This window comes from Scyliorhinus canicula, chromosome 1, assembly GCF_902713615.1.
Source record: "Scyliorhinus canicula chromosome 1, sScyCan1.1, whole genome shotgun sequence".
NCBI classification, from domain to species: domain Eukaryota; kingdom Metazoa; phylum Chordata; class Chondrichthyes; order Carcharhiniformes; family Scyliorhinidae; genus Scyliorhinus; species Scyliorhinus canicula.
In genome coordinates this window covers 92370407-92396826 of record NC_052146.1, presented here as the reverse complement: position 1 = coordinate 92396826, position 26420 = coordinate 92370407, and the positions used below count along the sequence as shown (strand labels likewise).

Here is a 26420-nt window from a genome sequence, read left to right as displayed (position 1 = left end):
ACCAAGTTCTCTGCGCTCCCAATTCTAGCCTCTTGCACATCATTGGTTTTCATTGCTCCAACATTGATGGTGTGCCTTCAACTCTCTGAGGACCTGAGCTCAGAATTCCTCCTTAATCTTTCCATTAAGTAATGGCAGCTCGGTGGTGCAGTGGTTAGCACTGCTGCCTCATGGCGCCGAGGTCCCAGGTTTGATACCGGCTCTGGGTCACTGTCCGTGTGGAGTTTGCACATTCTCCCCGTGTTTGCATAGTTTTGCTCCCACAACCCAAAGTGCAGGCTAGGTGGATTGGCCATGCTAAATTGCCCCTTTAAAAAAAACCTTTCCATTAAGTCACGCATTAAAAACCTACCTCTTGGTCCAAGCCTTAGGTCACGTGTATTAACATATTTATGGAGCTCTGTCACATTTTGTCTGATAAATGATACTAAGAAACGCCTTGGGACATTTTACAATGTTGGACACTATAAATTCAAGGCGGTGGTGTTCTTTTTGACTGTCAGAGAGCTGAACTCAGCTGGCATGCTGCAGAATACACATTGATTTACTCAGGGTTTCATGGTTTCATATGTGCTCTAACATGCTGGAGCAGTAGCTCTTAGTACTGGCATTATAGGCGATAATTAAACCAACTAAGGTGCAAAAGATCAACCACATTTGTCCTAGTTCCTGTTGCATAGATGTGGGAAGGAGGAAATTAAAGTCTTAATCACAACACACTTGGATTCTCAATCCTAAATATCAATAATATCAAATCTGAATACAAATCATACTGAAATCTGGAGAATCACATTAATCCTTGGAGGCCTATTGAGAATTTCAGGTCTGCGGCAGAGATTTTATTAAACTGTCATTTCCGAGCTGTTTGCTTTATGGTCGTTTCCCTTGATGACTCTAGTAAGAATTTCAATTGGAATCCTCTGGGCTGGCTTGGTGTCCCGTGTTGTTAGATTACACAGCAGAGATTTGAGATGGCAGCCTTGTCTGAATTCATCATCTGTAGTTCTTGCTGTAACTGTTGCAATTCTAGGATGGATTGTTGTTGCTGGCGAACCTCTTCCTGCAAGCGATGTTCTTCCTTCACTAAACTGTCAATTGTGTCCTGCAGTTTCTTTATTTCTGTTGTCCATTGCTTACGAGAAAGCAAAAAATATAACTTTGCATAGAATTACATAATATATGAGAGTAGAGCAGGACCATAAGTCAATGAGAGAAAGTGAGAATTCGGAGGATCGGGGCAGGTCACACCCCCCCCCCCCATTTGGAAACATAAATACAGGGTGACATCATACGGGTCAAGGTTGGTGAATTTCCTATTCATCTTATCAAAACCAGCAATCGGGATTTATTGATATGAGAATACAAGCACAAGAAAGGCAAGACAATTAAGTAGTTAATAAAAACACAATAATGATCGCTGGGAAGGTGAAGCTGGAATATATAGGAGCTCATAGACACCAGTGTGATCCATGGGCGGCACGGAAGCACAGTGGTTAGCACTGTTGCTTCACAGCGCCAGGGTCCCAGGTTCGATTCCCGTCTTGGGTCACAGTGCGGAGTCTGCACGTTCTCCCTGTGTCTGCGTGGGTTTCCTCCGGGTGCTCTGGTTTCCTCCCACAAGTCCCGAAATAAGTGGTAAGAGGTAAATTGGACATTCTGAATTCTCCCTCTGTGTACCCGAACAGGCGCCGTAGTGTGGCGACTTGGGGCTTTTCACAGTAACTTCATTACAGTGCTGTAAACCTACTTGTGACAAGAAAGATTATTATTATTACAACCACACCTTCAGCTCACGAAGCTTCAGCTCAGAGTCAATGAGCTGGAGGCCAAGTTACAGACATAGTGATGCATCAAGGAGGGGAATAGTTACCTGGACATTCTTTTCCAGAAGACGGTCACCTGCCTTAGGCTAGAGTCAGCTGATTTGTTCCATGGACAGGGACAGGAGGTTGTGACTATAAGTTGGACAGGTAGCAATGAAGAAGCCTTAGTCTTTGCACTTACATGATTTGTAGTTCTTACAGCTTATATGGATGAAAGTAGGGCTGCATGTTGGATGAGCAAACTGACCATGGCACCGTGGGAGAAGTAAATAGAAATGTAGTGGTAGTCGGGGACAGTATAGGCAGGGGATTGACACAGCTCTCTGTACCTGAGTGAGTGTCCAGAAGGCTGTGTTGCCTGCCCAGTGTCAGGGTTCAAGACATCTGTTCAAGGCTGGAGAGGACCTCACAGTGGAAGTGGGAGAATCCAATTGGCATGGTCCACATGGATACCAATGAAATAGATGGGAGTGGAATGAGGTTCTGCAAAAGGAACATTAGCATATTGAGGCTAGATTAAAAAGCAGTATCTTAAAAGGTAATAATCACCTGAGCCACAAGCAAATTGGCATAGGGTGAATCAGATTAGAGAGTTAACTGCATGGCTTAAATATTGGTGTGTGAGAAATGGGTTTTGGTTCATGGGCACTGGCACTGATCACTGGGTAAACTGGGAGCTGTACTGTTGGGGCGATTTCCATCTGAACCATGCTGGGACCAGTGTTTTCATGAGTCACATAACTAGGGTGATAAGAGTGCTTTAAACTAAATAGTAGGGGCAAAGAATCACAAGAGCAAAGTTGAGGTAAATTAAGGAAAAGGTCAAGGCAAGAGAACATGGTAGCAATAAGCATAATGAATCAGAGCATGGCATGAATGGACAGATGGTACAAACTTAAGAGTGCAACAGCAGATAAGGCTGGAGATCACAAAAATAATTAAAATACTGTTTGTTGAAGTTAAAGCCAGATCTGGGAAGAGCAGAGCTGCTGAGGTTGGCTAGAGAAAAGCCACATATCGGAAGCAATCATACGGGTTGGCGTCCTCCATTTCAGTCTTTGAAACAGTAATATTCTGAAAGGGGCTGAGTACCTGAGAGTTTGTGTGGACGTTTGGATGCGTGAGGCAATTGAAGAAAAAGGATTACTGAAGGGAGAGTTGGAAAACCTGGAGGCAGATCAATGCTAAAACAGCTGAGAGAAAGCCTTATTTGAAAAGAGAGTTGGAAAGCCTGAAGGTGGATCCTTGATGAAAACTGTTGAGGGAAAGCATTGTTTGAAAAAATGTGTCTTTTTGAGAGTGAAGTTTGGAAACACTTTTGTGACAATCATCTGGGGGAATTTGAGGCAAAATCCACAGCAGATCAATTGAGTGGCATCTGCCAGTGGGTTTCAGAGTGGGCTGTTGTCTGAGCACAATTAACCTGTTGGGTTACAGGGGCTGTGTGTTTATTGAGAACATTGTAGCATAAAATTTATGTTGTAATGTGTGTTATCCTTGCAACCCATATACATCTTTGAAGATGAGTGGGAGTGAAGGTGTATTGTATTTTAGTTAAACTTTTCATGCTTAATATATGTTTTATTTGTTCTTCAAAGCTAATTGGCTGTCCTGTGAATCTGTCCCTCCACGTTTTCTGGAAGAAAAAAAAGTGTTTTCTAAAAAAAAAAGAGTAAAAGTTAGTTTACTGAGCCAGGGTTCCATTCTGGGACCTTCCTGTCCATTAGTAACACCAACTGGGAATCAGAACAATAAGTTTCGACAAGTGAGTGGGCAAAAAAAAATTGACAGATGGAGTATAGATGTTGGAAAATGTGAACTCATCCACTTTGGCAGGAAGAATAGAAAAAAACAGCATGTTATTTAAATTGTGAAAGATTGCAAAACTCTGTGGCACAGAGAGTGTCCTGGTAATCAGGAAAAGTTAGGCTCTAGGTACAGGAAGGGATGAGGAAGGCAAATGGAATGTTGTATTTCATTGCAAGGGGAATGGAATATAAAAGTAGGAAAGTTTTGATACAATTGTATTGGGTATTGATGAGACCACAACTGCAGTGCTGTGTACAGTTTAGGTCCCCTCACTCAGGAAAGGATATAATTGCATTGGAAGCAGTTCAGAGAAGTTTCACTTGACTGATTCCCATGATGAATGAAGATCAGACCTGGATCCATTAGAGTTTCGAAGACTGAGAACTGAACCTGCTGAAATAGATAAGATCCTGAGGGGACTGGACAGGGTGTATGCTGAAAGGATGCTTCCCCTTGTGGGAGAGAGATTAGAATGAAGGGACACAGTTTAAAAATAATGGCTACCCTATTTAAGATGAAGATGAGGTCATAGAGGTCTATAGAACATAGAACATAGAACAGTACAGCACAGAACAGGCCCTTCGGCCCACGATGTTGTGCCGAGCAATGATCACCCCACTCAAACCCACGTATCCACCCTATACCTGTAACCCAACAACTCCCCCCCCCTTAACCTTACTATTAGGACACTACGGGCAATTTAGCATGGCCAATCCACCTAACCCGCACATCTATGGTTAGCCGATGGAATTCCCTTCCCAGAGAGCAGAGGAGGCAGGGTCGTTGAATATTTTTAAGGCTGAGTTAGTTAGATTCTTGACTAACAAGAGAGTCAAAGGGTATAGGAGTAAACAGGGAAGTAGGATTGAGGCCACAATTCAGATCAATTATCATCTTGTCAAATGACAGAGCAGGCTCAAAGGGCTTTATGGCTGACTCCTGCTCCTAATTTGCATGTTAAGCGATTCACCAGCTCATACAAGCCTTCTCACATCCTTCCTCATCTAAAACTCAACATAACCCTTGATTCCTTTCTCCCTCACAAGCTTGTCTGGCTTTCACTTAAATGAATCTATATTATTTGCTTCAACTAGTTGCTGCAATTAGTTTCACATATGGGCGGTACAGTGCTTAGCACTATTGCCTCACAGCGTCAGGGACAAGGGTTCAATTCCGGCTTAGGTCACTGTCTATGGAGTGGACTTTGTACATTCTCCCCTGTCTGCCTGGGTTTCCTCCGGGTGCTCCGGTTTCCTCCCACATCCAAAGATATTCAGGTGAGGTGGATTGGCCATGTTCAATTACCCCTTAGTTCCAGGGATGTGCAGGTTAGATTATGGGGTTACGGGGAAGGAAGGGGTGGTTGGGTGAGAGGGTATGGGTAGAGTTCGAAGGGTCGGTGCGGATTTGATGGGCTGAATGGCCTCTATCTGCTCTGTGGGATTCTATGATTCTCTTTACGCTCTGGATGAAGAAGTTTCGTTTGAATTCCCTATTGGATTTCTTTGTTGACTGTGTTATATTTAATGGGCAAATTTTAACTTTGTGTACTTACAAAGATTTCGACCAAAGCGAAGTAAAGGATCTCATTGGTAGCATTAAGTGATGGCCTTTGCTTTGTGAATCTGCAAGTTCTTTAAAATCTTCACTATGAGTGAAAAACATAGCGTGAGATTTTCCAGCCCCATCGCCTGGTGGGATTTTCCAGCCCGTTCTGCCGAAGTCGACCCTCTGCAGCAGGCTTCCTGGTAACAGAATGGGCGAGCCATGCAAACCTCCATAGACATCAGTGGGGCTGCAAGATCCCACTGATGAGTCATCTCCACTGCCAGAAGACATGCCATGGGAGTGGGGGGGGGGGAGAAATCCCGCCTATAGTCAAGTGATACAAATACCCATTAAGTATCCTGCTTTGCCATGTGCCTCTAAACCTATGTCACTTGCGTTGTCTCTCAGAGGCCTTGTCCCAGTAAATTGAAATAAATGAAATTTGGATAATAAAACCGGAAGTTGGTAAGGGCAGCTGTCTGAAGAGATTTTGAGATGCAAATTAATGTATCAGTGAGAAAAGCAAGTGTTTCACCTATGTGACTAGAGGAAAACAATGGGGTATTGAAATAAGGGTTAAAATGGTGAGGACTAGATGCTTAATATTCATTGATGCAAAGTATTTAAAAATGATGGGGAACAAAATTATCTCTTCAAAGTAGAGAGATAAGGAAATTGACATTTATATGTTAAAATCTAACTCTACAGGGCGGATAACATAAAAGGGATAGAATTATATATTCATGGCACAATAATTGGAGAAAGGAGAAAGCAACTACCATCATAACTATGCCCCGCTATAGAAAAATAGCAGATTTTGCCTTTGCTGAAACTGAAGACAGTTTTCCCAAACTTGGCAAATAACCTGTGTGTGGTAATTATATGCTGGATTTAGCTCACAAATGTATGTAATGCTGGATGTTGCTTGGGAACAAAGGGACATCTCAGAGTTCAAGGAACATAGGTATTTGGGAATCAAAGGGGTAACCTCATGTAATACAGTGTGTGTATAGCCATCAGTGTGATTGGGTTTGTATTATTAGCCCTTCTTGCCATGTGTTTTCTTTCTTTTAAGCTAATAAATATTCTTTATTAATTGTTCACACGACCACTGGACTATTCCTCCCTGGTTCACATATTTTTCCTCACAGTATACCAAATTGAAAATATAAACCACTAACAACTTGTGTTCCAAGTTATCCTTCTGGGCTTTGGGATACTCTCTTAACATTACCCATTTACTATTTACATGTCAGTAGAATAATTTTGGGTTGCCTTTGATGTTAAAATCTGTTCCGTTCGCACCTTCTCTCTTTGCCAGTTATATTTTCCTCTTCACTTCCCTTCTCAACTTATTTTATTTGACCTCATTTTCACTTGAAGAATTCAGCTGACAAGATACCCTGATCTTTTGTTTCATCATGCTCTCTTTCTCCCGTGTCATCTAAGAAGCCCTGGTTTTGGTCCCCATGCCTTTTGCCCATGCCAGAATTTACCTAGCCTGTACCCAAAATATAATTTCCATTAAAAACCATCCACTGTTCCATTATAGATTTTCCTGTCAATCTTTGGTTTCATTTTACCCTGGCTAGATACCTTTCATCCCATTGATGTTAGCCCTCCTCCAATTTAGAAATTCAGGTTGTTCCTTGCTCTTAGCACTATTGCTAATCTAAACCTGATGATATAGTAATCACTCTTACTTGGCCCACCTCATTCTCCAGCACCAGAACCATCAATGCTTTCTTCCTCGTTGGGTTGAGAACATCAAGCTCTCCTGAACACATTTCAGCAACTTCTCCCCCTCCTTACCATTTAATTACCCAAATATTGATTAGGATAGTGTGTTAGTAACATCCCCCAATATTACCACTCTATTCTTCTTGCACACCAATGATTTCCCTGCTGATTATATTTCTCTCTAGTTGGAGACATGAAGAATCCCAGTGGAGTGATCATTTGCTTCTCAACTCTAGCCAAATGGATTCTCTGTCTTTTATCCCCACTAGGACATCTTCTTTCCAGCATTACAGTCTCTTCCCTAATAAAATCTGCCACACCACCTCCCTTTTTTCTTCCCCATCATTTTTAAATACTTTGTATCCATGAATATTAAGCATCCAGTCCTCACCATTTTAAGCCATATTTCCAGTATTGCCACTGTACCATAATCCCCACATTGCTGTTTTTGCTTGTAGCTCACCAATCTTATTCACATCTACATTCATGCATTCTAAAATTGTCCCTGCATCCTCATAGTCCTTCTTAAGTCTGCTCCTTTGTCATATGAAGCTACTTCCCTCACCAGTATTATTCAAAACTCTTACTCCTTTATACAATTTGTTCCTCTTTTCTACTTCTAAATGTTTGTTCCTATCTCCCTGCCAACTTAACACAACCCCCAGCCACAGTATTGAACATTGCCAAAAACACATCTCTTTTCAACTGATGTCCCCTACCCCAGAATTGGTCCCAAGAATCTGAAATCTTCCATCCTACACTATGCCTCAAGCCGTGCATCGACCCGCCCGATCTTCCTTTTTAAAAAAAAAATCATTTGCAGTATGTGGAGTCGCTAGTTAGGCCAGCATTTATTGCCCATCACTTGTTGTCCTGCAGAAGGTGGTGATGAGTTGCTTCAAGAAACGCTGCAGTCCTTGGGGGGTAGGTGCACCCACTATGCTGTTAGGGAGGGAGTTCCAGGATGTTGCCCCAGCAACAGTGAAGGAACAGCAATATATTTCCAAGTCAGGGTGGTGAATGACTTGGAGGGGAGCTTCCAGGTGGTGGGTTCCCAAGTACCTGCTGCTCTTGTCCTTCTAGATAATAGTGGTTGTGGGTTTGGAATATGCCAACTAAGAAAACTCAGTGAGTTACTGCAGTCTATCTTGTAGATGGTACACACAGTTGCCACTTTTTGTTGGTGGTGGAGGGTTTGAATGTTTGTGGAAGGAGAAGCAATCAAGCAGACTGCTTTGTCTGGATAGTGTTGAGCTTCTTAAGTATTGTTGGAGCTGCACTCATCCAGGCAAGTGGAGAGAATTCCATTACACTCCTGACTTGTGCCTTGTAGATGGTGGACAGGCTTTGGGGGGTCAGGATAGGATTCCTAGCTTTGACCTGCCCTGGTAGCCACAGTATTAATATGGCTAGTCCAGTTCAGTTTCTGATCAATGGTAACCCAAGAATGTTATTCGTGGGAGATTCAGCGATGGGAATGCCATTGAATGTCAAGGGGCAATGGTTAGATCCTCTATTGTGGGAGATGGTCATTACCTGGCACTTGCCTGGCATGAATGTAACTTGTCACTTGTCATCCCAAGCATGGATATTGTGCAGGTCTTGCTGCATTTGGACATGGACTGCTTTGTTAGCTGAGGAGATGCAAATGGTGATGAACATTGCTTGTGCAGTCATCCATTAACATTCCCACTTCTGACCTTATGATGGAAGGAAGGACATTGTTGAAGCAACTGAAGATGGTTGCGCCTAGGGCATTATCCTGAGGAATTCCGGCAGTGATGTCCTGAAGCGGAGATGATTGACCTCCAACCATCATAACCATCTTCCTTTGTGCCAGGTATGACTCCAACCAGCCGAAAGTTTCTCCCCTGATTCCCTCTCTATTGTCACTAGCTCATGGCACTGGGACTATTCGAGAGATTACTACCTTTAACCTACTTCTTAATTTTGTCTCTAATTTCTGCAAATATGACCATTGGACATCAGTATTCTGCCATCTCTATATCCATGGCACAACTTCCGGCTCATTCTCTTCCCCTGCAAAGTGTTCTGCATTCTCTCCGTGATGTCCTTAATCCCGGCATCAGGGAAGCAACATGCCACGTAGAACCTACAATGACAGTTATACAAATGCCTCTCTGACCCCCAAAATATGGAATCTCCGAGAATGACTGTATTTCTACTCTTTTCCCCTTATGTATTCCTTGCCCATTGGTGCCACGGCCTGTACTACAGTCCTTCAATGTGTCATCACTCCCAATAGTCTTCAACACTGAGTACCGGTTTGAGAGTGGCACACAGCCTGAAGATTCCTGTACTTCCTGCCTCTTTCGGATGGCCACTTATTTACTATCCTGACCTCTCACTCACTGTCTGTGGGGTGACCATCTCCTGGAACAATCCAGGAAACTCTCATCTCACTCCGCATTGACCCCAGTTGTTCCTGCCCTTTTAGGAGTTGATTTTGAGATAAATATTGAACGGATCACTGGGAGAGCTCCCCTGTTCTTTGAATAATACACTGGGATCTTTAATGTCCACCTGCGAGGATAAGACAGGTCCTTGATTGAATGCCAATTTTGATTATCCACAAAAGGAGCTCAACTAGAAATGGAAGGTAGATTTAATCGAATATAGTGCGGAGAAGATAAAGTAAGGAAAAGATACACTCAAGGAACATTGGAAGTTGGATAGTTGAAGGAGATTAAACAGGACAGGGTTGTAAAAATAAAGACTTGGGAGGATAAAATGCCAAGTTGTGGAATCCAAGAATTCCAAACTAAAATGCCTGTATATTTATGCACAAAGTATAAGAAGAAAACTGTGGAAATACATGTCCTTTCTCACATTGAAAATATGATGGTTTGGCAGACCTTTTAAACCAGTTTCCATTCTCGACTCAATACAATTGTTTGGAAGAACAAGTGTTTTTTAAATGTACCTGGCTAAACCCAAAATAGGCTGGCAGCGTGAGAATGAAAGACTCGCCTAATGATTCATTCATTACCTGTCTGCACCATTCCTGAATGGAACTTCCTGATAGTGGTCCTTGGATACTGCCATCTCTGCGAATGTACACTTCACCCTGGTCAGTTTCATACAGTAAAATATCACCATTCTTCTTGGGTGGATGCACAGTTAACCTCACAACCTTCAGAAACATCCCGGTGTCCCCATCCTTGATAACTGGAAGGAAGGTGATAGAGTAGGAATTTGGGAAGAGTGGCGGCTTAAACCCTTTCACAATTGAATCTATCAGAAGTCTAACCCGATCTTCATCTTTGTGGTTACATTCCACTCCACACACGGTGCCATCATCATTCACACCCACAAACAAACTCCCGCCTTCACTGTTGAGAAACGCGCAGACATATTTCCTAACGTGGTTCTTCAGTGCCATATTCAGGTATTCTCCTCCACCTCGCTTGAATTCAACATTCCTCGTTTCACTCCCCATCAATGCCCCATAAAATAAACGTTCCTGTCCAGAAATTTCTCCACCGATGATTGCGCTGTCTGATTTTGTGCCACTCAGAGGGGTTGATAAATGGTCAATGATTTTGTTTGCTGGGTAGCTGGATTTCCCAGGGGTGCTTCCAGATGTATCCTGCATTGGCTCCAGTCTCTTCTTGTCCTTTTGTGGTTGACTTTGAGATTCATGTCTTGACGTAATTGCAGGACTGTTCTGGGAATAGTCAAAATGCAAAAGTAAGTTACATGTCCAATACTCTTCCAGGTCATCTAGTTTTCGGCTTTAGATAGCAACCTAAGACATTAAATTTGTAATGAAACTGGAATCTTCTTTAGTGTTGGTCAAATGCTCTTTAAACATAAATGCAGACTTTCAGGATAAATTTCATAACTTGTTAAATGAGTATGTAAAGCCAGGAAAAATAAACTGAAATATAAGAAGTGTACCTGTAATCAGGGTAACTGGATTAGATTTACTAATTCTGTGCAACTTGATTCAATAAGTCTGGACCACATTTGTATAAGTTTGTCGGTGTGATTTATAAAATATGGTTTAATAGTACAATGTAATTTCAGACTTCAGAAGTTTGAACCAAAATAATGTTCAGAAATGCCAAAGATGAGTCAGCAACATAGATGGCATAACCTTATCTGTATTCTTCACAAATACAGTAATATTATGGTTGTTAGTCTCTGGTCTGCCAATCGAAGTACTTAGAAGGGACTGCCTAACGTATTTAAACATACCTTTGTATATTTCTTGTCCATCTCCTGTTGTTTTATCATCTTTTGTAGATTGTCCTCACACCCCACCCATTTCCCAGGGTGTGTACAGCCAATCTGCTCTCTCCTTTTCTGTCAACCCTGTGATTATTTTTGCCCTCTGGTGAGGATGAAATGATCTTTGGGATAGGTCAGTTGCTAGTTTTGACTCTCTTCCAACAGAAAGTCTGTGTTAAATCACAACCTGCATTATGTATATGAGATATTTCACAGTACAGCAAAGGATTGTGCTGTCCAGACTTGTATGAATAAACGTATGTCAAATATAGAGGGGATGCAGTTGCCACAACATGGTTCCGAGCTTAAATTACTTCCACAGGCAACAGTTAGAGCTTGTGAGCTATTTAAAACTGACATTAAAAAATTGATGCACCTGGGGCAGCACGGTGGCACAGTGGTTAGCACTGCTGTCTCACGGTGCCGAGGTCCCATGTTCGATCCCGGCTCTGGGTCACTGTCCATGTGGAGTTTGCACATTCTCCCCGGGTTTAGCGTGGGTTTCTCCCCCACAACCCAAAGATGTGCAGGGTAGTGGACTGGCCACGCTAAATTGCCCCTTAACTGGAAAAAATGAATTGGGCACTCTAAATTTAAAAACAATTGATGCACTGATTCTACAATGATTTGCCAAAAGTTAACCCATGAATTGAAACAGAGGGTTGGAAATTTAAACTGCAGAATTATTTCTGAACTTGGACAACTTGGGTGGAAAACTGTCGCTATTAGCTCAAGTGACAGCAGCTTTATCCCATACAACTGGATTCACTAAGTATGGATCACTGCTTCAGTGGAGTTTTTCAGATTGTTTTCAAACAGGACAGAACGATAGAAGGTTTTATTTGAAAACAATATATTGTTTCATGTTGTAAAAGTAATAAAATTGTGATATATTTGCCACTGCCTGGATTTGATGGTAGTAAACCAAGCTACAATGGTATGCATAAGGAGAGACAAAGGTGCAGTTGTATTGTCACTAATAATCCAGAGACCCTGGGTAATTGCCTGGGGAACTTGGCTTGAATCTCACCAGTCCAGATGGTGAACTTTGAATAAAAGTCTGGAGTTAAAAGTTTAATGATGACCATAAAACCCTTGTCAATTTTTGTTAAAACCCATCTGGTTCGCTAATGACCTTTAGGGAAGGAAATCTATCATCCTTACCTAGTCTGGCGTGGACGTCACTCCAGATCCACACCAGGCCACTCAGTTCAAGGGCCATTAGGGATGGGCAATAAATTCTAGCCCAGCCAGCGACATCCATATCACATGAATGAATTTTTTTTAAATTGAAGTTACGCCCATGCTACTTACATTGTTCTGAGCATAACAAGGGGCAAATTAACAAGTAAAGGGACAGCCCCTTAAAGGAACACAATGAAGACAAAACCACAAAGGAAACTTATCTATCTCAAATCAAAATGTGGTTCTAGGGGTCAGCAATGCACCTCCTCTCCCTCCATTCAATTTATACACACTCAAAACATTCAATTAAATTATCCAAGCATGGCGGACTCTTTAGGAATCTGTACCAGTTGTGCTGATGATTTATGTCTTTGGATCACAGGGCAGGAAAGCCATTCAGCCCTTTGTGCCTGATCCACCATTCCAAGAGCTCATAGCTGGTTGTATGCTAACTCCATTCACTTGGCTTGATATCCACTTATAAAATTCCAATTTAATGAATAGGGCTAGCATTTACTGGTTCTTGTAGGAGAGGGCTCCATACTTCTACCAGCCAGTGTGTGAAGAAGTATTTTCTAATTTGTCTTGTGAGCTCATTTCATCCTATATGGGCGGCACAGTGGTTTGCACTGCTGCCTCACAGCTTCAGAGTCCCGGGTTCAATTCCAGCCTTGGGTGGAGTTGTCTGGTGGATGTCTGTGTGGAGTTTGCACTTTCTCCCCGTGTGTGCATCGGTTTCCTCCAGGTCCGGTTTCCTCCCACTGTCCAAAGATGCGCAGGTTAGGTGGATTGGCGAAGCTAAATTGCCCCTGAGTGTTCAAAAGGTTATGTGGGGTTACTGGGTTATGGGCATAGGGTGGAGCAATGGGATTAAGTGGGATGCTCATTCCGAGGGCTGGTGCAGAATCGATGGTCTGAATGGCCTCCTTCTGCACTGTAAATTCTATGACTGTGACTGTATTGCAGATGCAAAACCTAAATGGAGTTATTTAAATGTGAGTATTTATGGAATAATTGGGTTACCAATGGTTAAACAATAATGTCAATCAGAAAGTCAACGTGAAGAAATGTACGTACACCAGTGAGAAAAAACAGAATGGTATATTATTTCCCGGCTTTCTTTCTTCTTCCACTTTATTGGACAGGGTAGTAAATGTTTGCCAACCCTCTCCACAATCCTTTGGCATCAATTCCCAACCCAAATGAGTGATTCTTTTCACATTTCTGGTACCACTAAAAGTACATTAGAACAGTTAAAGGAATACGATTGCAAATGGATCATGAAATTTTACCTTGCCGAATGTGTACTCTGAAAAGTCACGGATATCCTTGGCAACCTTTAACATTTTCCCTTTAACTACTAATCCTTTCATATTGTTTACATCCAAAATGGCAGGATCCTGAAGTTGTTTCAGGATAGTTTGAACTCCAATCCCCATCTTCAGGCGGATAAATGCATGGGCTCGTTTGTGTTTCTTGAAGACTTCTATGTCATGTCTTTGCAGGACAATGTCGATTGCAGCAAGTAAATCTTTCAGCATGTAACTCAGCAGCTCCTTGGAGTAATCTGGATTTAGGTTACCCACAAATAATGACAAACAAGGAGCCTTGGCATTGTCATCATCCATTGCTTTACTAAAAAAGCATTTTGCTGATTGAGTTGAGGCAAGAGCAATCCCTTAGATGTTTGGTGCTGTCTCTGATGTTTCCATTGTCCCACAAGATTTGAAGGTCAAAATTTCTTGCCGGGGTTTCCCCTTAATTAAGGGCAGAAATTCTCTACCTGAAAGAGAAGAAATCGCAAAAAGGACACAGATCAGACATATCATAATCAGTGGGTACCATTTCCATTCTCCAATCCTCTCAGTGACGAGGCCACCAACTTCCATTGCCATAATATCTTGCACCTCCCCTTAATTCAGCCCATGCATTGCTGTTTATACCTTTGTCATCCCAAGATTCCATTATTCCAGCAGTCTTCTGGCTGTCCTCCCACACTTGTCATCTAGCAGCCTACAGCTCATCCAAAATTCGGGTCTAAAAGTTCATGATTAATCCTGCAGCAAATCCACATTGAATAAAGGAACAGGAACAGGACATCTAGTCCCTTGAACTTGCTGTACCATTTAATGAGATTATGACGGATGTGAGACCTAACTCCACATGGGCATTTTCCCCACATTCTCAATCACAGAACCTTTACAGTGAAGGAGGCCATTTCGCCCAGAGTCTGCACTGGCTCTCTGAAGCAGCATTCTACTTTGTCCCACTCCCCTGCTTTAACCATGTAACCTTGCACATTCTCTCATTTTAGGTAACAATTCAATTTACTTTTGAAAACCCTGATTGAACCTGCCTCCAGCACCCCTCAAGAAGTTCATTCCAACCACCTTTTGGGTGAAATTTGTTATCCTCACATAATGTTTACACTTTTTTCCAATTATTTTGAATCTGTGTCCTCAAGTTCTTGATGCTCTCTTGAATGGGAACAGTTTCTCACTAATAACCCTGTCCATTTTCCCCAGGATATTGAATATCTCTATTAAGTCTCCTCTCAGCCTTCTTTTTCCTACCAAGGAAAATAGTCCAAACCTCTCCAGTCTATCCTCATAGCTACAATTCTTTACCCCTGTAATTATTCTTGCGAATCTCCTCTGTAATTTTTCCAATGCGTTCACATCCTTCCTTAAGTATGGCGCCCAGAACTGGCGCAGTCTCCAGATGAGGCCTAGTGTCAAATACAAGTTCAACATGACCTCCTTACTCTTGAACTCAGTGCCCTTACTATAAAAGCCTATCTGCTTTATTAATTGCTCTCTTAACATGTCCTTTCATCTTCAATGGCTTATGTCCCTCTGTTCCTGAACCTCCTTTAGAGTTTCTACTCTTTATTTTCTACTGTAATAATTCATTTTATTCTGTATTACATTTGGCTTACAAAATCTAACAATTTCAGATTTACAATTAACAATTGCCCCAGAATTCATTGCCATTTGTGAATTAGAATTCCGAACGTCTCCCACCCTTTACGAGTAGAGGTGTTCCCGAATTTCATTCCTGAAAGGTCTGGTTCTAGTTTCCAAACTGTGATCCTGAATCCTAGGCTCCCTGGTCAGTAGAACATAGTTTCTCTCCATCTATCCTATCTGTTCCCCTTAGTATTGTGAAAACTTCAAATCACCTCTCAACCTTTTAAATACCCTAATTTGTGCTTAGACCATAGACCATACAGTGCAGAAGGAGGCCATTTGGCCTATCGTGTCTGCACCGTCCCACTTAAGCCCTCACTCCCACCCTATCCCCGTAACCCAATAACCCTTCCTACCCTTTTTGAACACTAAGCGCAATTTATCATGGCCACTCCACCTAACCTGCAGGTCTTTGGACCGTGGGAGGAAACCGGAGCACCCGGAGGAAACCCACACAGATACGGGGAGAACGTGCAGACTTTGTGTGGTGAATGTAACTTGGTAATTCACACTGTATCTTTGTAAGCGCAGTAGCGTTATCTGACCACTAGGGGGAGTAGCTCTGGGAATGCTCAGGAGTTTGTACGGGGCTCCACCCATGGCGCCGCCCACGACTCCTCCCCCTTGTGCTACTGTATAAATACCCTTGTCCAGAGTCAGCCTGCAGTTCACTGAGAGTTCATCAACAGGTAACAGGCTGGCTCTGTAGTAAATAGATTAAAACCACTGTTCATATCGGAAAGCACGTGTCTGGTGAATTGATGGTTCCATCAATTTAATCTACTTAAGAACAGTCAAGATCGATCATGGAATCAGCCCTCAAGCCTGGACGCCTGGAACCCGACCCACAGGATGCAGAGGCAAAATAAATCTTCTCCCACTGGCTGCGGTGCTTTAAGGCCTACCTGGCAGAAGCGAGTACAGCCGAAACGACAGAGGAACAGAAGTTAAGTCTACTGCACGCGAGGGTGAGCCACAGAATCTCTACGCAACTAAACTCGGCCGGTTCATATACTGCAGCGCGAGCGGTACTTGATAAGATATATGTAAGGCCCATTAACGAAGTTTACGCACGCCATGTGTTCACGACTCGCCGCCAGCTGCCTACAGAATCACTCGCTGAATTTTTAAGGGAACTCAATAATTTGTCAAATGACTGTAACTATCAAGCGGTTACCGTGGCTGAACACAGAGAACTTGCTGTACGTGATGTTTTTGTAGCGGGCTTCAGGTCTAATTATGTGCGCCAACGACTGCTGGAAAAGGGGGCCCAAGACTTAGAACCAACTGTGGAAGCTGCTACCACGATGGAGGTCTCCTTCCGCAGCCTTAACTTGTTCCCCGCGGACCCCGCGACCCAATCATGGGCCCCCAACCAGCGACTCCCCAGGCCTGTGCGACGCGGCTGTCCAGCCACCATACTGCCCCAGCCAGCCACTTTGCTGCTCCAGCCAGCCACTATGCTGCTCCAGCCCGCCATTTCTGCGGCCAGAACCAGGACCCGCGGCAGCACTGCCCGGCCCACAACGCGACCTGCAGCAGCTGCGGGCGGAAAGGCCACTACGCAAGAGTGTGCCTCTCAAAAAGGGCCCCAGCTTCCAACTCCCCACCGGCACAAAGTAATCGCTCCCCACACCCGCAGGCCCGCGGGGCCCGAAACGCTGCGGCCTATGCCCCGACTCTGCCCCCTCCCACCTCATGCGATCCATGGGGGCCGCCATCTTGGCAAACCTCCACCACGCGGCCGGCCACGTGCGACTCATGGGGGCTGCCATCTTGGACGCCATCTTCCTCGCCGCCCGCCACGTGCGATCCACGGGCCCGATCTGCATCTCCACGCTCGGGCAACTCATCGGAAGAGTACGACTACGAACTCAGAGGGCAGTCATCATGGGGCCACTCCAGCACAGCTGATCGAGCCGCCGACTACCCGCAACTCAACGCAGTCACTCTGGACCAATTACGGCCGAAGCATCTGCGAAATTCGATGGCAGAGGTCCAAATCAACGGGTACAAAACGCCATGCCTCTAAGACTCCGGGAGCACTGAGAGCTTCATACATCCAGACCTGGTAAGACGCTGTTCGCTCCCCGTTTTCCCCGTGCGACAAACTATCTCGCTCGCTTCAGGCTCCCATTCGGTCCCGATCCAGGGGCGAACCGCCGCGACACTCACAATCTGAGGCGCTAGCTACTCAAAATTCCAACTCTACATTTTGCTCGACCTCTGCGCGCCACTCTTATTAGGCCTAGACTTTCAATGTAACCTTAAGAACCTCACCCTTAGCTTCGGTGGGCCCCTGCCCCCACTCACTATCTGCAGCCTCGCTACACTGCGAATCCCCCCCCCCTCCTCTCTTCGCCAATCTCACCAAGGACTGTAAACCCGTAGCCACTCGTAGCAGGCGATACAGCCTGCAGGATAGGGTATTATCAGAACAGAGGTCCGAAGGCTTCTCAGTGAGGGGATTATAGAGGCCAGCAATAGTCCCTGGAGAGCTCAGGTGGTGGTCGTTAAGACCGGGGGAAAATTCCGCATGGTTGTTGACTATCGTCAGACCATAAATAGATTTACGCTCCTTGACGTGTATCCCCTCCCCAGGATTGCATACATGGTAAACCAGATGGCCCAGTACCGGTTCTTTTCCACGGTGGATCTGAAGTCTGCATACCACCAGCTCCCAATCCGCCCGGAGGACCGCCACTACACGGCATTCGAGGCCGATGGCTGTCTCTTCCATTTCCTCCGGGTCCCTTTCGGCGTCACTAATGGGGTCTCGGTGTTCCAACAAGCAATGGACTGAATGGTGGACCAGTACGGGCTGCGGGCCACGTTTCCGTACTTGGACAATGTCACCATCTGCGACTACGACCAGCAGGACCATGACGCCAACCTCCACCGTTTTCTCCAGACGGCACAGAAACTGAATCTCACGTATAACAAGGAGAAATGCATTTTCCGCATAACCAGACTAGCCATCCTCGGCTATGTCGTGGACAATGGAGCCCTGGGCCCAGACCCGGACGGTATGCTTAGAACTTCCCCTCCCCCATTGGCCCAAGGCCCTCAAACGGTGCTTGGGCTTCTTCTCCTACTACGCCCAGTGGGTTCCTCAATATGCGGACAAAGCCCGCCCACTCTTTAGGGCCACACGATTTCCCGTTGTGGTCCTGCTGGTCGTAGTCGCAGATGGTGACATTGTCCAAGTACGGAAACGTGGCCCGCAGCCCGTACTGGTCCACCATTCGGTCCATTGCTCGTTGGAACACCGAGACCCAATTAGTGACGCACAATTTCCCCTGTCAGCTGAGGCACGCCAGGCCTTCGACTGCATCAAGGAGGACATCACCAAAGCGGTCATGCGGGCGGTGGATGAATCCACTCCATTCCAGGTTGAGAGCGACGCCTCAGAGGTAGCTCTAGCAGCCACACTAAATCAGGCAGGGAGACCAGTCGCATTTTTCTCCCGTACCCTCTCCGCTTCAGAACTCCGACACTCCTCAGTCGAGAAAGAAGCACAAGCCATTGTGGAGGCTGTTCGTTACTGGAGGCACTACCTCGCAGGTAGGAGTTTCACCCTCATCACCGACCAAAGATCGGTTGCCTTCATGTTTGACAACTCGCAAAGGGGCAAAATTAAAAACGACAAAATTCTGAGGTGGAGGATCGAACTCTCCACCTACAATTATGATATTAAGTATCGACCCGGGAAGCTCAACGAGCCTCCGGATGCCCTATCCCGCGGGACATGTGCCAGTGCGCAGATTGACCGATTGAAAATCATCCACAATGACCTCTACCACCCGGGGGTCACCCGGCTCGCCCACTACATCAGAGCCCGAAACCTGCCTTTCTCCAACGAGGAGGTAAAAGCGGTCACCAGGGACTGCCCGATCTGTGCGGAGTGCAAACCGCACTTCTATAGACCAGACAGGGCCCACCTGGTCAAGGCTTCTAGGCCATTTGAACGCCTCGCAATTGATTTCAAAGGGCCACTCCCTTCAACTAACAAGAACGTTCACTTTCTAAATGTCGTAGATGAGTTCTCCCGATTCCCATTTGCTATCCCGTGCCCCGACATGAACTCCCACAGTCATTAGGGCCCTGCATAGCATCTTCACCCTGTTTGGTTTCCCCAGCTACGTACACAGCGACCGGGGTTCGTCCTTCATGAGTGACGAGCTGCGTCAGTACCTGCTCGACAAGGGCATTGCCTCGAGGAAGACTACCAGTTACTTCCCCAGAGGGAACGTGGGAGAATGCGACGGTCTGGAAGACCGCCATGCTGACCCTCCGGTCTAGAAATCTCCAAGTCTCCCAGTGGCAGGAAGTCCTCCCAGACGCGCTCCACGTTATTAGGTCCCTTTTGTGCACATCAGCCAATCAGACCCCTCACGAGAGGCTCTTCATTTTTTCCAGGGGCACTACCACGGGGGTCTCACTTTCGGCATGGCTGAGGACACCGGGCCCCCTACTCCTGAGGAAACACGTCAGGGCGCACAAAACTGACCCCCTTGTTGAGAAGGTGCGCCTGCTCCACTCCAACCCCCAGTACGCATTCGTCGAGTTCCCTGACGGCCGTCAGGACACGGTATCCTTCCGGGATCTGGCACCCGCCGGATCCAGCGCCCCCTCTACCCCCACAGAAGGACCCCCTTGCCCTACACCCCATGCTGCTGCCCCCTCGCGCTCCCGAGCCCACGAGCTCGCTCCACCAGTTCCGCGCACCCACGCCAGCCAGCCCCCAGCGCACCCAGTCCCCGGTCGAACCAGGAGAGTATGAAGCTCGGATACAACCCTTCCTGGAGTCTGCCATCGTACCCCAGCACACAACACCCATCTAGCCACCGCAAGAGGCTGCAACCCCGGTGCTCCGCAGATCACAGCGGACAGTTCGACCACCGGACAGACTGACTTTGTAGACCACCACCCCCGCCGGAGTTGATTTTTTTGGCAGGGGGTGAATGTGGTGAATGTAACTTGGTTATTCACACTGTATCTTTGTAAGCGCAGTAGCGTTATCCGACCACTAGGGGAAGTAGCTCTGGGAATGCTCAGGAGTTTGTACGGGGCTCCGCCCACGACTCCTCCCCCTTGTGCTGCTGTATAAATGCCCTTGTCCAGAGTCAGCCTGCAGTTCACCGAGAGTTCATCAACAGGTAACAGGCTGGCTCTGTAGTAAGTAGATTAAAACCACTGTTCATATCGGAAGCACGTGTCTGGTGAATTAATGATTCCATCACTCCGCACAGACAGTGACCCAGCGGGGAATCAAACCTGGAACCTGGTGCTGTGAAGCCACAGTGCTAGCCACTGTGCTGTCCTCATATTGGGAATGAAGCAGCTCCCCAATGTCTCAAATATAAAACTCTTACCCTCAACTATAGATCACTCTACACTCTTACCCTTTTCCTTCCTGGGCCGTGTCCTTCATGTGAAGGAGAAGCTTGTGCTCTCGGGCAGTCCCTTGACTGTCAAGTGCTTTCTGTTCTTGGTAGAGCCATCCATGTGGTAAGGTCATGGGGGAGATGCCAGACAAAGGATGGCCCTCAACGGCAGAACAGATGAAAGAAGGCTGTGTGTTTCACCAGCTACCAAGGTTGAAGAAGGCTGCAACAGGATAGTCCCAGTCACTGTGGTTTGACACATCGCCAAATCCCATCACCAATCTGTCAAGATCATGTGCAGCACGGTAGTAGAAGTGGATACCACTGTGGCTTCACAGCTTCAGAGTCCCAGTTTCGATTCCCCACTTTGTCACAGTCTGTGTGGAGTCTGCACGTTCTCCCCGTGTCTGCTTGGGTTTCCTCCGGGTTCTCCGGTTATCTCCCACAATCCAAAGACGTGCAGGTGAGGTAGATTGGCCATGACAAATTTCTCTTAGTGACCAAAACAGTTAGGCGAGGTTATCGGGTTACGGGGATAGGGTGGAAGTGAAGGCTTAAGTGGGCCGGTGCAGACTTGATGGGCCGAATAGCCTTCTTCTGCACTGTATGTTTGATGTTCTATATGTGGACAATGACTTTGCCCCAAAGTTCCCATATTAAACAAAGTCACTCGCAGTCTTCTACCAGCATTCATTTGTCACGTTCTGTGGTGATGGAGAATTGATGAAGGGGGCGGGGCTGTGAACTTGGCTGTCCTTAGTCAAGGCTCTGCACATAGGAGAGAGATGCCTGACAGACACTTGTTTGGGACAGAGGGGTCTTTGGGCAGCGGCATCTGTGGATGGGCAGTCCTCGTCAGGATAATACCCTCTGATCTCACAAATGGGGAGGAGGGTAGAAAAGGTGCCTTAGGCTGTTCCAATTTCTCCTGGCTGAGGAACTACATCCTGCCGGATCACCATCATGGTGCGAAAAGAAAGAAAACCTTACATTTTGCAATTTGTAATATTAGGACACTCACATAATCTGAAGGGTGACTGTCCAAGAAGAACTGCATTTGTATCATGTGAGCTAATTGACACTACCACCCTCAGTGAAACCCATCTTCCTGGGCTGGGGAGCAGGGCAACCAAAAGAATAAGCAAGGGGATCCCTTCCAGTGGAAATAGGGGCTGTTTAGCACAGGGCTAAATCGCTGGCTTTGAAAGCAGACCAAGGCAGGCCAACAGCACGGTTCAATTCCCGTACCAGCCTCACTGAACAGGTGCTGGAATGTGGTGACGAGGGGCTTTTCACAGTAACTTCATTTGAAGCCTACTTGTGACAATAAGCAATTTTCATTTCACATGAAAAACCGACATTGACCTTCATATCCGCAGAGTTGGCTTTGTCATCCAAAATAGAATCTTTGGATGCTCTGCCAAAACTCCCCAGCTGTATATATGTAAGACTCTTGACATTTCAGTACAGTTCAATCCTCACCAATATGCCACCATCATCAAAACTTATGCCCTGGCCCTAGGCTCCTATGAAGAAGTGAAGGAATAAAGTTTTATTTTTGATGAAATCCTCATTGTCAGCTCAAAAGAAGAAAATAAAATCATCCTTCTGAGGGACTTTAATGCCGGAGTTTGCCGTGACTCTTTATCTATAGTGAACCATTGGGAAAAAAATGGTGGGAAAAGCCAATGCACATGGCACCTTCCCACTGACAAGATGTGCTCAGCATGGCCTCATCATAACAAAAACCATCTTCCACCTGAAGGACAAATATAAAACCACATGGCGGCACCCTAGATCAAAATAATGATACTTCCTGGATTATGTTATTGTTCAGATCAAAGAACTAAGTGACATCTGTATCACACAATCCATGTGGAGGACCGACGCCTGTTGGACAGATTATAGACTTGTTCAATTGGTGATGAACATCCACGCAGCATCAATACATCATTGTAACGCCAAAAAGTCCAAGAGGAAGGAGATCAATGTCTCAGCCCCAAAGCAGCCCAACTGAAGAGAGGAATTCCAGATGCAACTCACAACCAATCAGAATGTCTTCACATATCTGACTATTTCAAAATAAAGTGGAGTCAAATTAAGTCAGGTGTACTAGACTCCCGTGTCCAAACCATCATATTCATGCATCATTGGCACGAGGACTGGCTCAATAAAAATTATGTTGAAATAGGTGACTACCTTGAACAAAAATGAGCAGCCTTCATCACCTGACAGAACAACCAAGGTCCCAAATCAAGAAGGTTGTGTTACAACAGCTGAAGACTGATGCCCAAAGACAAATTCCAAGGATAGTGAGCATGCGTTGGGAAGAGAAAGCCCAAGAGGGCCAACTTGACACTGATCATCATGACATGCAAGGTTTTTTTTAAATCACCAGGGTCACCTGCACTAAATCCCCTTTGTCCCAGAATGGCGTTTCTCAAGGATGACAATACCATATATCAAAGCAGGAAAGAAACTTTTCAATAACTCCTCAACCGTAGAATCCATGAATGCCCCACCATTGATGGAGAATCTGCAGCAAGCAATCAAAAAGAAAAAAAAAACAGCAACGTCACACATCACACATCATCCTGTGGATTTGGAAGACAAAGGGACTCCCTCCTGACTTCAGGAATGCAGGGGGCGGGGGGGGGGGGGGGGGTCCTAACACACTCTCCTGAAACTTTCTGTGGCTGAGGACACCAACAAAGACATAGTGTGGCTTCAGACTTTCCTGAGGAACCCCAACATGGTCTGTGTTACCACACCAGAAAAGTGTCAAAACTCTTCATTGCATTCATTGACCTGACTTGCAATTGACTCAGTAAATCGTGAGGCTCTGTGGACTGTGCTCCAAAAGATTTTGATGCCCAAGAAACTTCATCACAATCCTGCAGTAGCTTCCTGATGATAGAGGACTGCAAGTCTCTTGAGCAGGAGATTGGAAAAAGAAGCTTTCCACATACGGATTGGTATCAAACAAGGTTTTGTGATAGCCACCATACTACTTACAATCTACCTGATCGTGGCTTTTTGCCTCAAAGATCAACTTCCCTTTGGTGTCAGTATTAAAACTGCCTAGATGTAAAAATCTTTAACCTCAGTGTGAAAAGTAAACTGGCCACACACATGATCAACAGTTAAGTGGATGACTGCAGTGTCATTACACTTTCTGCCCCAAATGTGCAAGCCACTCTTGATCTCTTCAATTCTGCATTCAAGAAACTCGGCCTGTCCTTGAATGTTGTAAAAACAAGACTTAACTCCTGGTCAGTCAAATAGTCCTATTGTGTTGAAGGAGAGACTCTGGAATATGTTGAGCACGTCCCATATCACAGTCACCTCTCTCAGAAAAAGGCAAGTATTAATGAAGAGATCTATCATCCAATCAGCTGCACCAGCTCCACCTTCTACAAATGATAGCAGTGAGTGTTCTCAAGTTCACAAGTCCTCCATAAGTCAACAAAGTCCTAGTGTACAGAGGCAGATGTCATCATCAGACTCCTGTACCACAGTGAGATCTAGACTGTGTATCCATGGTACATAAGAGAGCTAGAGAACGTCCATCAGCAATGCCTCCACCACATCCTCCATATTCAATGGGAGAACCCACAAATATACACTAGTGACCTTCCTGATGTCGGCTTCAGACAAAACTCCTGTAAAAGTAACTTTGATGAACGGGACACTGTCCAGATGGCTGAAAAACATCTCCCCTACCAGGCCCCGTTTTGAATGAGCAACATTCTGGAGAGGATGAAGAAAACACTTCAAAGATACTCTGAAGTGCAGCAGCATTGCCATGAAGAGTTGGATGGGCTTGCTACTAACTGTTCAAAATGGCAACAACTGCCAGCAAACCGCACTGTGCTTTGAGTTCACAACATCTTAATGATGAGATCGAGAGGCAACAGGGAAGAAACGGAAGCAAATCCTGCACTCCAGATCTCACTACCTCATGGGACCTCCTGCCCCATGTGCCCCAACGTCGGTTAGTGGAGAATCTGCCTGTTCAGGCACATGAAGATCCATGGTCAGGAAACTCACCACCCTTACTAAACAATTATCCTCGAACTGAAGGGCAGCTGATGACTCTTTGCCCTTTTCTGCCTCTGACTTCCTCCAGCTTCACTGTCTCTGGGCTGAAGCCTACATATTTGGAAAAAAATTTCCCTGCTGAAACTTCAACGTGAAATGCAGCCCTCATTAACCTTGGTATTGACTTTCCAACTGTGCCTCGTGCAACTTCACCCACAGTGCAGGAGATCCTTTAATACTTAGCAGCTTTGAAAGTATTTCGCTAGAACAATTTACATTGCACAGTTCGAGGTAGACAAAAAATAATCAAAAAGAAGTCATTCATTTTCTATTGGTTGGATTGACTGGAAAATCAGTGATTATTAAACACCACACAGCAATACTGTTAACATAATTCACAAAAATTAGACTGTCCTAAAGGAACATAAAGACACATCTCATGACCACAAGGACTGCAGCAGTTTAAGGAAGTGCCTAACCAACAACACCTTCTCAAGAACATTCTGACAATAAGAGTGATCTCATTGCTCGGCACAACATTGAGGGCCGAAGGGCCTGTTCTGTGCTGTACTGTTCTAATTCTAAGAGCTAGCCTTGTCACACACCTCTTAAAAAAATAGAATTATATACTGCATTGCCTCAGGAAATCTACCAGCAAGAAAAACACCAAATATTCCTGCACACAATGTTTCTTTTTACAATGAAATAGAATGGTTCCCTATAAAACAGAAAATATATTTTATTTCTCAAATACTTTGCACATCGTTTTTCCTTCATTTCGGGTTAGTATCAGTTTGACTTTTAGCTTTCACACGGGGTAACAATGGTTGAAAATATACAACAATTGAAAGTTGTTGCTGATCCCTGCATTCACTTGTATACAGGGAACGAACTGTCCACCACTGTCCAATGGATGTGTCTGTCAGTGGTGACATTGAATTTGCCGAAGATTCATAAGGCTGCTTCGAAGTTTACCACCAAACGGCCCAAAGCAAAAGGCTCGGTACGTTGAAAGGGAGAAACGTTTATAGAAAAACTAGTCGCTGTAAGAATTATTTTTTAAAGACAACTAAAAAAGCAACAAAAACAAAGAACCACTGTGCAGAATAAATTATAACCACATGGAGGCTGAAAGGAACCAGTAGGGTGTGTAGAATTTTAGCAGGATCTGATTCAGATTAACACTGCCACATTTCGTGTTGAATTCGTTTCAAAGACGAACATAAAACTATGTGGAAAACACACCCATTTCTCAATGAGGCTCAAACCATTATACCCCTGGACTCGTCAGCTAGTCTGTTTCGAATCTACCATCTTCCCTCCGGCTTGAGCTGTTCTTTAAGAACACAATTGGACAATATGATAACATTATTAACTAAATTCAGTGCGACCATGGAGAGAAGCACACATACCTTTACCATCGGTGTTTTTTTTTCACGGTCTGAGTGGCTTTCTTTTATTTTAATAAAAAATTATCCGTGTGAGCTGATGTAATAAAGGGCCATAAGACATGATGTAATGTCAACCTTCAAGGCAGCCTGAGCTACCCCCCCACTAAACTGCACCGCGACTCAACTCCACAAACGTTGCAACACATTGGGCTTCCTTTGAAGCAATTAACCCCGATTTGGAGGAGTGTGTGAGGCACCGCACACAACTTCCAG

General features: G+C 45.1%; 1 protein-coding gene across 1 annotated transcript; it reads right to left on the bottom strand.

Annotated features, from left to right (window-relative positions):
* Positions 1–810: 810 nt before the first annotated feature.
* Positions 811–26206, bottom strand: LOC119965128 (schlafen-like protein 1). The gene is made up of 4 exons (XM_038795464.1): positions 26169–26206; positions 13652–14142; positions 9931–10608; positions 811–1132 (listed from the first exon to the last, which is right to left on the bottom strand). Exons 2-4 carry the CDS (start codon positions 13985–13987, stop codon positions 947–949), a joined length of 1200 nt encoding a protein of 399 aa, XP_038651392.1. The 5' UTR covers positions 13988–14142; positions 26169–26206; the 3' UTR covers positions 811–946.
* Positions 26207–26420: the final 214 nt, after the last annotated feature.

Excerpts from the sequence above, each read along its gene's own strand:
- LOC119965128 (XM_038795464.1), bottom strand. The coding sequence starts at position 13,987 with ATGGATGATGACAATGCCAAGGCTCCTTGTTTGTCATTATTTGTGGGT. Across the intron at positions 10,609-13,651 it reads CAGAGTACACATTCGGCAAG|AACAGTCCTGCAATTACGTC; the intron begins GTAAAATTTCAT and ends GACTATTCCCAG. Across the intron at positions 1,133-9,930 it reads TTCAGGAATGGTGCAGACAG|CAATGGACAACAGAAATAAA; the intron begins GTAATGAATGAA and ends CTTTCTCGTAAG.